Below are 14,119 nucleotides of genomic sequence, written 5' to 3'. Positions count from 1 at the left end.
TATGGAATATTATAATGCTTGAACTTATAAGTCATTATAAAATGCTTAAATGTGTTATGATTATTATTGTCATGAAGCAATATCAATATTTATGAGTTCTTATAACTATACTTATACAGTGTTATAAGCAGATTATAATGCATTAAAAGTATGTTTATAGTGCATCATAGACATGGGATGCATAGAAGTGAAGTGTTATCATCATCACAGAGGCGACAAAATGTATCCACCCTCAAAAGACTCCCATAACCAGTGTTGCCATGTCTGCTTATTATAAGCGACTTTGGGCTTCTTTTTCTGTTAAGTTGCTTGTGAATATTTTGGTAGTCGCGGCCCGCGGGTTGCGTTTTTTTGGGCTTTTTTTTTTTAAGTGCAGTTGCTTATTTTGGTCTTGTTTCCTAATGTTGTTTAAACAGTGATTCATGTTCATGTCAAGGCCCCCCAAATTCATATGTAAATTAATTATCCAAGAACCACCCATCTGAAAATACTTGTGCCAGCTGGAACCCCCGGTCCATACAAGATTTGTGTTGTTAAAATGTTTTTAAAATATTCTACATTTTCCGCTTTTTGCCTATGATTTTTACAAGCTCACAGCGCATTGTTGTGAACTTGTAGATCTGCTATTTTCAATGTATACATTAGGTTTAAACTTTAAAGTGCTCATAATGCCCTAGTTGCTTCTTTTGGGCTTGTTTTCATAGACCTGGTTGCTTGTTTCTCTCACAAAACCTGGCAACACTGCACACAGCCAGTGGCTCCCCTGAGTAACATAATGAAGCGGAAAGGAAACCTGACTTGTGTGCGTTGTGTTGTCAGCTGAGTGCGAGATAGCAATATGTTGTTAGCTTAGCATAAAGGCTGGATAATGATAACACAATAACGTAGGCTTTCAGAAGACAGACCCCACACTTATTTGGACAAATGATAGCCAGTTTTACTCGGACACAACGTCTTGCTAAAATGACAAAGCGAACGAACACGAGGTGAGCCAGACGCCTTTATTATGTGATTTTATGGACACCAGCTGTGTTGGCTAGCCTAGCACGCTAGCCCATTGTGGCTAGTTGCTAGCTCAAAAACACACAGCTGTGACAACAACTATCTATGGCATGCATGCTATTTGCTGATGGTTATGAGAATTAACTTGGGTAGCTTGCTTTCAGTGCTATGGTAATCTCACATTATCGTATGATATTATGATTTTACGTAATTAATTTAAACCCAGAAAGCTTCGTGTTAGTTATGTGTAGTATTATTATGGTACAGTGTATGTATTTGTGCCAGTCAGACAATAGTCTGAGTTCAAGCTTAATAACAGCTGACTGGCACGTTAATGAAATGGACCCACAATGGCATGCATGTCCCTTCAGCTGGTGTCTTTGGTTTTTAACACTGTGCTACAATGATTTTCACATGTCTCTTTGAAAGTAAAAGCAGAAAATCCTCATTAACCAATTTAATTTGTTTTGATTTTTTTCTCAGAATTATCATTATCGTATATGATTTTACGTCACCACACAAATTAACTTAAACCCAGAAAGCTTCGTATTAGTTTTGTGTGTTATTATTATGTGTAGTATTATGGCACAGTGTATGTGCCAGACAATGGTCTGAGTTCAAGCTTAATATCAGCTGACTGGCACGTTAATAAAATGGACCCGTGGCATACATTACATGTCTCTTCAGCTGGTGTCTTTATTTTCTAACACTGTGCTGCAATGATTTGCACATGTGTCTCTTTGGAAGTAAAGGCAGAAAATACTCATTAACTATTAGTAATCACCAATTTAATTGTTGATTATAGCATAATAGAATAATAATAACACCTATTCAAAGTCGCTTTACATACTCTGTGTGTGTGAGAGAGGGGGGGGGCAGGGGAAACTAATAGATAAAATAGACTAGCTCCCTTTTTATATTAGAAAGTAATTAGTTAACTTTGCTGGGTTTTTCAAAGACTCCAAGGTGCTGCATTAAGTATCTTTTCCCTTTTAAAGACAGGCAAATAGCTTACATGCATAGATAATGTACATTTGCTTGTTAAGAGCCTGTCATGTCATTTTTATTGTATCATCTTGTATTGCACTAGCTGTAAATACACTTTTTTACTCAAAGGACATTGTTTAACTCTGCTATATAATTCTGATTGGTTTACATTATTGTGTGTGGCTACAAGTAAACAAAATTCAGAAAGTTGACACATTTGCTGTGTGTCAATGGCTTTATCTTGATGATGTGTTATCTGAGGGGAGACAGCTGTTTATCAGTTGGCTGTGCTCTGCTGTGCATTACTTGGACTGCCACAGACACTGACTTATTTTGAGGAAGAGAAAGTTGCCTCATCAGCAAACGGACACTTTCCATGCTAATGACAACAGTGCACCTCATCCTTTCCTTGTAAATTACCCAATTCAGTTAAAATTGTGAAATGGTTTTTATTTGACAATGAATTTAGAGCAAAAAGCTCTTCTCTAGACTTCTGGTAGCCTCAGTCTTCTCTTGAAGTCTGAGTAAGAGCCTTGCGCTCGAAATGTCACAGCAGAAAGTAAAAATCCTATAAACGTTAGCTGTTAAGGTTTGGTGTGTGGATCTTTCTGTTCAGCTATATGTTCTGTCAGAACTTTTTCTGGTCTACCTATTGTATGCTTACTTACTTGCTTATCATATATTATTACCTATGCTGCTGATTTGTCTGAAGGAAGGAAGCCAAACTAAAATAAGTTTTACTCTTAGGCACCTGTACACAAGATGTAACAACAAAGCACAACCTTGAATCTCTCTTTCTTCCTCTCAGTTGGGCCTAACCGTTCCAACCTGTGGGAGGGCAGAGCTTGTACATTCTGCTCACCCATTCATCCCTCGCCCTTGAACCTCAACACCATCAGCCTCACCCCCACGGCCACTCTCTGGACATTGTAACCATGACAACAGGAGAGTGTTGCCACCTGCCTGGCTCACTGTGTGACTGTGCTGGCAATGCAGCCCTGTCAAAGAGTGTGGAGGAAGCGGGCAGTGATGGGTGCCAGGCGCAGTATGTCACCCAGGTCACAGCCAAAGATGGACGGCTGTTGTCCTCTGTCCTCAAACCAGTTGGCACACAGAGGTAAGTCCTATTTTCTTTCGGGCATCTGGATTTCAGGATTTCTGCTTAGGCGAGGGCATTAATATTAATATATCTGTTGGCCAGAAAGGCATAGTATTGACCTTGTTGATAAAGGGCACAATATTCACTGACATCTACTGACATCTTTCATCAGAGAGGGTGTTGTCTTGTGACTGAGAATACAATCTGATCTTTGTGGTAGAGGCCCAATACATTGTCCTATGCACTCCTTAGCTGCTGGACAACGCTAAACTTGCAATAGCTTCACTGTCGACTGTGGCTGTTAAGTGCTTTGCGTATAAGGACAGTTGATGATGACAGTTAACCCACCCTACTATTATATTTGCATGTTCCTCTTTATCCTAGCAAATGTTGATGGAGGTATTTGACGTGCCTTAGTCACAACCATGTCTAATTAACAGTTATTATAAAATGGTGTGATAGTTCAGTCAGTGGGTGTAAAGTTTATATCCTTGTATTATTGTCCTTCTTCAGTTAGAGTACATTTCTAAGTTATGACCATAGAAGGGGAAGATTTACACTAAAGTATGGCTGAATGATTTGGGGAAAATATGAATGAGATTTTTCTGACAAACAGTGGCAGTGCGATTAATTAAACTAGAAAAAAGCCCCATTCTGGGGCTTGGCTCCTTACTATGTGAAAGGCCCCTGTGTAGCAGATTCATTAAGTTAAGTAAAGTAAAGTAAATTAGAAATGTATGCTGTGGGAAGTGGTTGTAAATAGGTCTAATGTAAAGTGTACATTATTTTAAGATTATATTTATATATTGCATGTCTTTCAGCAGGGCTGGACTGGGACAAAAATGCGGGCGTGGCATTTAATGGCTTGACCAGGCCACTGATGTGATAAAATAAAAGTCTGACCTAACATTATGTTCATCCCTTCAGTTCATTCATTAACAGGGTTTACAAACTCAACTGGGTCTGAAGCCCTTGGCAGTGACCAGTTTTTCATCTGTTTTGTGCTCCTGTATGTACAGCATAGCAAGAAAATGCTGTCCAATATAGTTTGTTTATGTTGTCACTGCCGGGGTATATAATGGTACACTATTACACCACATGTATTCATCCGATTCTGTGACCTGTCGTCATGGCAGTGGTGACGGGACAGAACATAATTTGATAGGTAACCAAATGCGGTGCAACACCGCGATATGCAGAGCATTGCGACAAATTACTGATACCTTTGTATGTCCCACGGCTGTGACGGGCTCGGAAACGGGAGGGTCACAAAGTCCAATAAAAATGTCCATACAGAGCGCACACACACACATCGTGGTGCATGTGTAACCCTAGTCTGGTCCGCGTCCCTGCTTCTTGAGTGGTAGTCCTGCTTGTCAAACCTCCCTCGCTCCCTCTCATTCAGTTCCCCCAGAGGTAGTTGTTGAGTGCACGCAACGTCCTGTCAGGCTATTGGGAACAACTTTGGGCACTTGGCAGCATTTTACTATCCGTGGAAATGTGTGTCAGTTAAGTAATGTAAACATGTTTATTTGATTGATGAAAGGCCCAAACTACACAGTTTACCCGCCTCCCGATGATGTCAGCGGTCGATACAAAAGTTAAATTATTAAATTACATTATTAGATTAATGAACTCTGCAGCCGCACAAATTAGATTAAATTGAGTAAATGTCTGAAAAACAGTGTTCAAAGGAGTTGAATATGTTAATTAATTCAGCAGTTTTTATTAACTCATTGACTGCCATTGACGAGTCACTCGTCATTTGGTGTTTTCAGTGGTTTACGGCACAAAGCGATCGGTGGATGGATTGTTTGAAGAATGATATTCTATGATTTTTCAAAGGTTAGTAAAAGCGTATCTATCGTTTCATGAAATTAGTGTATCGGCACACCCTAGATCAGATAGAAAAGTTAAGCGTCCAATATTTGACATTACGAATCTTACGATATAACCAGTTAGATACTGTCAACATAAAGTATCAGGGATCCAGGCTGCAACCATGATGGTAGCATATGTGCAACCATTTTTTGAGAGTGAGTTAAAATTTCACCTTATCTCATTCGTACGAGTGCATGGGATTCACATTACCCGAAGTGGAGGAGGACACAATAATTTTGCTGCCCCAAACCTTGCATAACGACCTGCAACATTCCCGACCACAAAAGGGCAGTCTTACGTGCCCTTCAAAAGTAACAGACAAGCAAAACGTGAGGCATTACTTAACTGAAACCACCAACTGAAACAGACAATGACGGCAACAGATGTTTGGTCACATTGTGCACCTTTTTTTACAGACGTGTCAATGAATTTCCTTAAGGTCGCACTGGTGTGCTTTTCAAATATGTGAAAATGTGTGTTTGGTTCAAGCGTCTCTCCCCAACCCTGTGTCTCTCCACCTCTGTCTCACAGCGTGCAGTATGCTAAAGTACAGATGACAAACCGTTTTTGAAACAAAGCACCCCTAGTCATATTCCAAGAAAAATATGCCTGTAACCCCCTGACTTTATTATTCTTTTACTTTTGTGACTTCTAGTGTTTCCGCTATGCTTGGTTCTAGTCTAAGTGATATTCTTTACATGTTATAGTATTATTCTTTTTGTCATAGACTGTCAAATCCAGTTGGATGCGACTGTGACTTTGCGAGTCACGTGCAAGCAACCTTTACCAAACAAAAACAGACCCGCTCCATCTAATTCTGTTACCCAAAATCAGGATAAGGAGGCGAGGTTCAAGAGTTGGAGCATGCTTAATGGAGAAATGTGAGCACATCAGGAATAGATTTAAACCCTACCTCCCATCTGTAGTCATGGGGAATGTTTGGTCGCTGATCAAAAGGACAGACAAACTCTTCGCGCTGGTGAAGGAGCAACATGAATGCAACAAAGGACTCCAGTTTGTTGTGCTTCACGAAAACATGGCTACAAGATAATATTCCAGGTTGAATTGTTGAATCAGACGGCTTCACAGTGGTGTGGTCCGACAGGGACAAACACAGTGGTAAGGCTAAGCGGGGCAGGATTGCTGTTTTCGTTAACTTCAGATAGTGTAAACCTGCACATGTAACTGCTAAAGAAAGGATCTGTAACTCGGGTATAGAACTGTTGTCTGTGGAATTGAGGCCATTTTACAGTATTTGCAGTGAGAATTCTCATATGCCTTCGCCCTTACTGTGTACATTCCACCTAGCACCAAAGCGGCACATGCAAGTGATGTAATCTACTCCACTGTCGCAGCATTAAAGAGAAGGAACCCCAGCGCATTCATCATGATCAACAGAGACTTGAGCTATATGTTAAGGTCTCCAAAACTCTGACAAGATTCTCCCAGTCACAGTGTGTGTGTGTCCTGTAAAACGAGAGGAAATAACACCCTGGTCCATCAGACCATAACCTAATCAGGCTTGTAACCACATCCATGCCTGTGGTTAGGAGACAACCAGTCACCACCAGGGAGGGTCAACACTGGTCAGAGGAGGTGGAGGAGGAGCAGGAGCTGAGGGAGTGTTTCTGCAAAACAGAATGGCAGACTCCATCGATTTCATCACCATGGTCTCTAATGCTCCAGTCTGTCACAGACTGCATGTTGACTGATGTTTCTCTCTCTGAACATTCCTGTGTTTACTTTGAGAGTGCTACCTCCGTGCTCACAAATGTTTAGAGGTAATCAGAAAACAGTATATCACTGAAAACACCAGTGTAATATTTATTCAGGCTTTCTCATCCATTCTTTGGGTCTCAGTCAGTGATGTAATTGCAACCACTGAGGTGACGGTGGTCTCTGGTAAGGAGTATTGTCAAAACTGACCTGAATTAATTCCTATAACATAACACAATTTTATCCCATCAACCATGAAAACAAATTGCGTGGCCTCAGACCTTATACAAATTGTCAACCCGTTTCTTTTATCAGGTTTCTTCCCACAGGCCCTGAAAATTGCCATTATCAAGCCACACTTAGAAAAAGGATGATCTAGACACCTCACTAGTAGACACCTCACTAATGAACAAATCACAGGCTCATATCAAGCCTCCCATTTTTAAACAAAAGCATTGAAAATACTGTCTTCTTGGCACAAAACAACTGCTTTAATGGCTTCCAGTCAGGAATTCGACCAGACCAGAGCACAAATACTGCTCTTAAGGTCTTGAATGACATCCACTAACTTTAACTTACACTGGCAGAGTTTAAGTTTTACTATTACTGGATCTCAGAGCTACATTATACACAGTGAGTGAACCATAGCATATTAGTAGGCGGACTGGAAAACTTGACATTGTCCCATTATTTTCACCATGTACTGTATGTCATGTTTCTTTCGTTACTCTTTCCTGGACAGGAAATGTACTTTTTCACACATTTTATGTGGCAGTGTCACATGGTGCTCGCTATGACATCGTTGTCGGGCAGCACATGTAAGGTGGTTGTTTTTTTCCCAGGAAATGAACCCGGTCACACAACGATGCTTAACTATTAAGAAGGGCATGTGCCTATGTAGGCAATTCATGTTAATTTATTTACCAGCTATGTAACAGTAAGTGTAAACACAGCTTCTGATTCTGTCTTTCTCTCAGTGATGGTCCCATCTGCAGAATTTGCCATGAAGGAGCTAATGGAGAGGGACTCCTATCCCCCTGCGACTGCACAGGTACCCTGGGAAAAGTTCACAAGAGCTGCCTGGAGAAGTGGCTCTCCTCCTCCAACACCAGCTACTGTGAGCTCTGCCACACAGAGTTCACTATTGAGCGCCGACCAAGGCCTCTCACAGAGGTAACAAAGTTCAATGCCTTTCGCCTTGTCTGTACTTTTCTCTTTCCTTTCTTTTCCTTAGCTACATCATCTTATGTTCTTTTTCTGTTGCTTGCTGATTCTCAGAAGAGTGCCTCATATGCTGTGTGGTGACATTTTACAGTGACCTTTTGCTCTTTCCGTCTCTTCCTTGTTTTCCCCGCATCTGTGTCTTGGCTTACACATTCACCTTCTGTCCCTTGCAATGTCTCTCTCATCCTTCCACAGTGGCTACGAGACCCAGGCCCTCGTAATGAGAAGAGGACACTGTTCTGCGACATGGTGTGTTTCCTGTTCATCACACCCTTAGCAGCAATCTCAGGCTGGCTGTGTCTGAGGGGCGCCCAGGACCATCTTCAGTTGAAGAGCAGGCTGGAGGCTGTGGGCCTCATTGCCCTTACCATTGCCCTTTTCACTATCTACGTCCTCTGGACCCTGGTATTTTAAAACATTTAAATTTTGTTTTTAAGTAGTTACAAGGTCAATATTGACTTTCTATCTGATGTAATATGAGGGTTACTTGATCAGTCAATCAGAGCTTTTATAATGACGGTCAGGAAAAAACACCACACACTGGGTGAAAATGATAATTTCTGTCTATTCACACATTTTTGGCAGGAAAAATACAACATTGCTGTTATACCACACTGTTCTGTATCAGAAGTGAAACTAAAAGGACTAGCCATAATAGCATGACAGCAGCCCTTGCTTCAGAAAGCCATAAGTGTCCTTTGTGCTTGTTTAGTTTTATATTGACCATGGCAGACTAGATTTCAGCACTTGGAAAAAGTTGCATTGACCCGTCTCCCTCTTTCATCTACAGGTATCGTTCCGTTACCACTGTCAGCTTTACTCTGAATGGAGAAGAACCAATCAGAAAGTACGTCTGCTCATTCCTGATGCCAAGGGGGCTCACTCTACCCAGCATTCCTTGCTAGCCACCAAACTGATGAAGAAGTCTGCAGATGAAAGTATAGTATGAGGTGAGATGAAGATGGTCACGGTGGAGAGAGTTCATAATGATGATGAACGGTATCATTAATGGACAGGGGCTTTCTTCATTCAACCTTGCCTCCCAGTTAGACTTGAAAGAAGCGCTTGTGGATGAATTTTCTCCCCTTATCCCATCAGCACTTATTTATTCACGTTTTGTTTTGACATCTTCAGCGTTGCCAGCATACTGGTGCAGAAATGATTCAATTTAGATGAAGTCTCTCTGGCCTCTGATGTTTGTCAAACGGGAAGGGAACAGCGTATGGTAATGCCAAAAGATCTGGGGAAGGTGTCTAAAGACCGTAATGATGATGAAAAGAAGACCAAACCCTGAAGTGTCAAGTGGATTATTGTCGTCTACATATTATCATCCTACTTTGGTTCAGAAAGCGGTCCTGCCATTGGTCGTTCACAATAGAATACAAAGTCTAGCAGCAGCATCAGTCTTGGAATTTTAACAGAAATCCAAGTATTACATTTTTTATTCCATGTTAGTTTTCCATCAGGCCTATATTAAAGCTGCAATCTGTACCTTTTATGTCTGCTGTCTTTCTCCCAACAGAGAGGGCTAATTGCAACAAACTATAACAAACAAATAACTTTGACATAGTCAACCAGTAGATGTCCTGCCTGACACCAGGTAGAAGAATGTCTCAATTAGCACTTAAGATTTGGTTAGAATACAATTGTAATCATTAATTTTTGTTCTGGATTGTAGCTTTAAGCCATGAAGGAAAAAATTGACATGGATCTTTGATATCTTTGGACTGGTTGATACTTGTCTGATCGTTTAAGACACAAGTCATGGCTGGGAGTGTAAAAACTCCCAGCACTATAATGTACTCCATCATATTTTCTTTTGACATTCTTTTGCATTCATTTTCCCCTCTTATCATCCAAGCAACGATGGTGGTGCGATAATGGTAACGCCTGAGATTGTGCAATAAAATACTATGGACAGTGTGCGTCACGATACATGAAAGAACTGCTAACAACATGCACAATTTTGCATGCATGCACTGTTTAAAACTACTCTGGAAAGAAAGTTTATTTTCTTGTCCCCCTTTTGTGATGTAAAGCGGTTTTATTTTTTGGTTTTCTATTTTGTTTTTTAAACCACTGAAGAATGAACAAACAATATACAACTCCCTGTGAACTAGTGTTATACAGCATCCTCATGTATATGTATTATCAGCACTTAGGTCGTGTTTCCACCGAAAATCCAGGTGAGCAGTTGAAGCGCTTTATTCCTGCCTCTGCTTCACTCCTATTGGTTGGTAGAGCTCTCAAGTGACATTGATGGGCACTGTACTTCAGACAAAGTTGATATTGTTTCAACTTAACAGGTTGCCACTAGCTACTAAAAAAGAGGAGTGCTGAAACCGTAATGTTTCCATAGGAAATGAATGACAAAACAACACCTGTGCTTTTCTTTCTTTTTTTCTTTTTCTTTTTTTTTACAGGTATTCGGTTGACACACAGCCTTAATGAGCAGATGTGTGTATGTATAGGGTCAAGTTTAAAAGAAAGTACAATTGTACATGCCTTTAAGGGAACAGTTTACACAAGCATTAGATGTAATTTGGTGGCTGATGCGAAGAAGTAAAAACATACTTTTAATCGGAAAATGAAGTGAATAACCGTAGGGTGATTTATTAAATTCTTTGTTTCCTTTTCTATAATGAGGTGACGTCTGTGTGAATGTGTGTGCATGTGGTTTGTGTGTGGTTCAGTGATGAAGGAGCATACAGGAGATTCATCAAGCCTGTCCAGATTTTGTAGTAACAGTTGCTCCTATCTTGACAATACACTCAGCTACTTTTAATGTGTGTTCTGTTTTGTTGTCGTGTTTTGACCAATCAAAGCCAGCTCTCTGTTTCAGCTATGACCATCAAGTCATAAGTATTCTAATAGAAGTCGAGGTGATTTTAGATTATTTTAGTACCAGTGTTTGGTGCCAGACTATTCTGAACTTAAGCCACTATTAATTCATTTCATGGTGGATACCTTATGGAAATGCAAAAACCTCCACCAAGGCCAAATCTTTTTTCTTTTTTAAATCACATTTATTTTGTCACATCACAGGTTTACAGGTGTAAAGAAGTGGGTGAAATACGTTTTTGTGCCGGCTCATTAATAGTTTTCAGGAAAGAAAAGGGTGCAGAGAGAGGTAGAGCAAGTAGAAAAACGTAGGAAAGAAACGGGTCAGTTTTTACAATTTCAGTTCCTTGATATGTGTTATGGCTGTTGGGTTTCAGTTCCTCTCAAAAGAGGTGCCACTCTTGTTTTCCTTCTAGATGTGTGACCCGCCCTTACACTGCAAAATATAGGTACATTTTTACACTCTAGATTTTGCAGTGTACTCACTCCTCTCTTTGTCTTCATTGTACTTTCAAATTAGATTGATCAATTTTCTGCAGGTCCATATTAATTGTGAATTGAAATATTCAGTTGGGAACCTTAACTGTGGTGTACAGAGGCCAAAGGTCTGGATTTTATGCACACTTTTCTATGATTGTATGTTTTATTTTGAATTTTCATTTTATTTTATAGAAATCATGCTTGAACAATATTTTAATTGTGGATAAATAGGCTGTGTGTGTGTGTGTGTGTGTGTGTGTGTGTAAGTAATAGTACTAACTGATAACTTATGCTTGTAGTAAAACGTTGGGAAATGTGTCAGTGATATATGTAACTGTGGCTCTGCAGAAATAACGAGTATACCAGCCAGACCAGTTCACTGAGTTGTTGACTCAATCTTCTGATTATTTTGTTGACTTGTCAACACATTATCCCCGCCTACTGCAAGTGTTGATTTTCACTCTAAATAAATCCTGTGGTCTAAAATGTTTTTTATTTTGCAAGAATAGGTCAAATTATGTACATACATACTTGGTATGGTGAAGCCAGTTATTATCATGTTCATGTCACTGCTTTGACCCAGTGTGGTGTGGTAGGAATTTGGTCAGTCATGGAAGCAGGGTTCATATTCAATTGTGTTCTTCCGGGTGGGAAATTAACAATCACCTGCGAGTCAATTATTTTTATCCCCACAAGTGACAGGGCTCTAAGGATAGCCGTTTTGGGCTGTTCACCTCTTTGGTCCCAAACAAGATATTATAAACTACTGGCTTCATTAACATGTATTTTGTTGTGCACGTTCATTTTCTCCAAAGGATGACCTTTCCTGTAGCACCACCAATAGGCCAAAATGTGCACACAAGATAATCTCAAAATTGAATCATCTAATGGGTAGATTGCCATAAAACTTGCAACCTAACGAATTTGGTGATGCCATGACCTTTGCTTTGGCGCCACCCTTGGGCAACACTTTCTACTTGTCTAGTAGGCATTGCCAAGGAAACTTGCTGAAAATATTCATGCTCCCTGGAAGATGAACCCCAACTATTTGAGTGACCCTATGACGCCACCCTCAGTCCAAAATATCAACTTCCACAATGAACCCAACTGATTTTGGTGACCCCATGCCCTTTACTCTATTGCCACCCTCCAGACAATTTACATTTGGGTGTAAGGAGCAGTATGGACTATAGGGGCTGCTAGTGTGGTTTTTAGTCTCTTAGTCTTGTTTTTATTGCTATTTAGCTGGTGAACGTAAATAGAGAAGTCTTGGATCCATCAGCCACTGTGACCAATTAGTGGAAAAGCTAGTTAGCATCTATTGCTTTAACCAATAATGTCCTGAAATCATCTGAAAAGAAAGACAAACGAAAGGATGACAATATTGAGATGCACCCAGAGGGCTTGTCTGCATTGTAAGCTTATGAGTCATCTCTGACTGACCATGTGTTTGCCATTTGTAACTGGCTCTTACCCGCAGAATTGTTGCGCGACCGCAGTGTGACAGTATAACTACAGTAGTTAGTGTGCAGTTAAATAACAAATTTTAAACCTTAAAAAAAAAAAAAATTGTAATTAAATATAGGAGATTGTATGGACCAGGAAATTGTCTCTCAACTAATACAAGCTGAGAGAGCTGTGACAGTAGTTTTTCTATTTATATTGGAAGTCTGTACAAGTTGCCTACAAAATATGCAACACTGCTCTGTGAGTGGACAACAGACCTGCTTACTCCTTTCAGTGTTATTGCAGCTATCTAAAACCGTAACAGGTCCTGTTTTCTCCAAAGAAGCATTAAGTCTTTGTTTTTAAGCATCATGTGGCACTTTGATCATAATATAATGGGATTAGTTTGTTTATATAGCTTCCTCATCATGCTAATCCAGAAAGGGATTTTAAATCTTTTTTTCTTATTTCATGAAATAAAAAGCATCATGGTGTGCAGACCTGTTTTGTTGGTAAAATGTTTTTTTAATCAGAACTTTACCACTGTTTTGATGTGTGTTTGTGTGGACATATTAATGTATATTATTTGTAATTTATGTTTTCAATTCCTTTAGTTTTTAAATATTATGATGTTTATGTTGTGCAGTGGAAAAAGAAAGATGTCTTCACCAAAATATTGGTATTTGCAAATCAGCCAAGAAATGTTTGCAAAGCAAATAAAACATGAAGCAACTGTGTGGGTAAACACATTGGCGTATTGGTTTCCTTGCTTAAATTGTTGTAACTTTGATGTATTACTATGTACACCTGAGCGATGTTAATATTTCCACTACAGCACGTTCTATTGTATAATTCAAGGATTATTCTCTTTGACAAACGAACATGAGGTGTCATCATTATTAGACTGTTTTTCACCACAGCTCTATATGCCCATTATAACACTCACATAAACAACTGATGCAATTCAGGCAAGGATAGCCCTATTTGGAAGCAAATCTGTCAACAGTTTGATACTGTGTGGGTGGGGAGAGTCAAGACAATGTCCTCACCCCACCCATTGCATTGGGCAAACATAAGAAGCTTAGTTGGAATAAACACCATCTTCCATATGTTGCATTAGCAAAGGTTGTGACACCACTGGGTTTACTCTGATAGGGGGCTTTTCTTCCCAGCATGTAGGAGACATGTTTTGGACATTTTGTCAAAGATTAGTCTTTTTTTAAAAGTCTTTTTTTTTTTTTGCCTAATGGAACAGCTAAGAGCCTTAGGGGATCGCACCACATGCCATTCATTATATTTACCAATGTTTCCATATGTATTGAATAAACGTGAGACAATAGTAAATGGTATCATTTGCTGCCTTCAACTTGTTTGTGATAATACAACCCAAGAATAATAGCACAGTTTCAGTTTAGTAAAGCGTACTGAGTACTAGTATCTATT

At 39.8% G+C, this 14,119-nt stretch overlaps 1 protein-coding gene across 1 annotated transcript; it reads left to right on the top strand.

Annotated features, from left to right (window-relative positions):
* The first annotated feature begins 814 nt into the window (after positions 1–814).
* marchf2 (membrane-associated ring finger (C3HC4) 2) lies at positions 815–13,828 on the top strand. Its single transcript, XM_080431516.1, has 5 exons — positions 815–986; positions 2,798–3,106; positions 7,663–7,858; positions 8,105–8,314; positions 8,700–13,828. Exons 2-5 carry the CDS (start codon positions 2,925–2,927, stop codon positions 8,856–8,858), a joined length of 747 nt encoding a protein of 248 aa, XP_080287642.1. The 5' UTR covers positions 815–986; positions 2,798–2,924; the 3' UTR covers positions 8,859–13,828.
* Positions 13,829–14,119: the final 291 nt, after the last annotated feature.

Source organism: Gymnoscopelus braueri (genome assembly GCF_963280865.1).
Source record: "Gymnoscopelus braueri genome assembly, chromosome: 6".
Lineage (NCBI taxonomy): Eukaryota > Metazoa > Chordata > Actinopteri > Myctophiformes > Myctophidae > Gymnoscopelus > Gymnoscopelus braueri.
This window is presented reverse-complemented; position numbering and strand designations above follow the sequence as displayed.

Coding starts and splice junctions, on each gene's coding strand:
- marchf2 (XM_080431516.1), top strand. CDS start 2,925: ATGACAACAGGAGAGTGTTGCCACCTGCCTGGCTCACTGTGTGACTGT. Junction 7,859..8,104: donor GACCAAGGCCTCTCACAGAG/GTAACAAAGTTC, acceptor ATCCTTCCACAG/TGGCTACGAGACCCAGGCCC. Junction 8,315..8,699: donor TCTACGTCCTCTGGACCCTG/GTATTTTAAAAC, acceptor TTTCATCTACAG/GTATCGTTCCGTTACCACTG.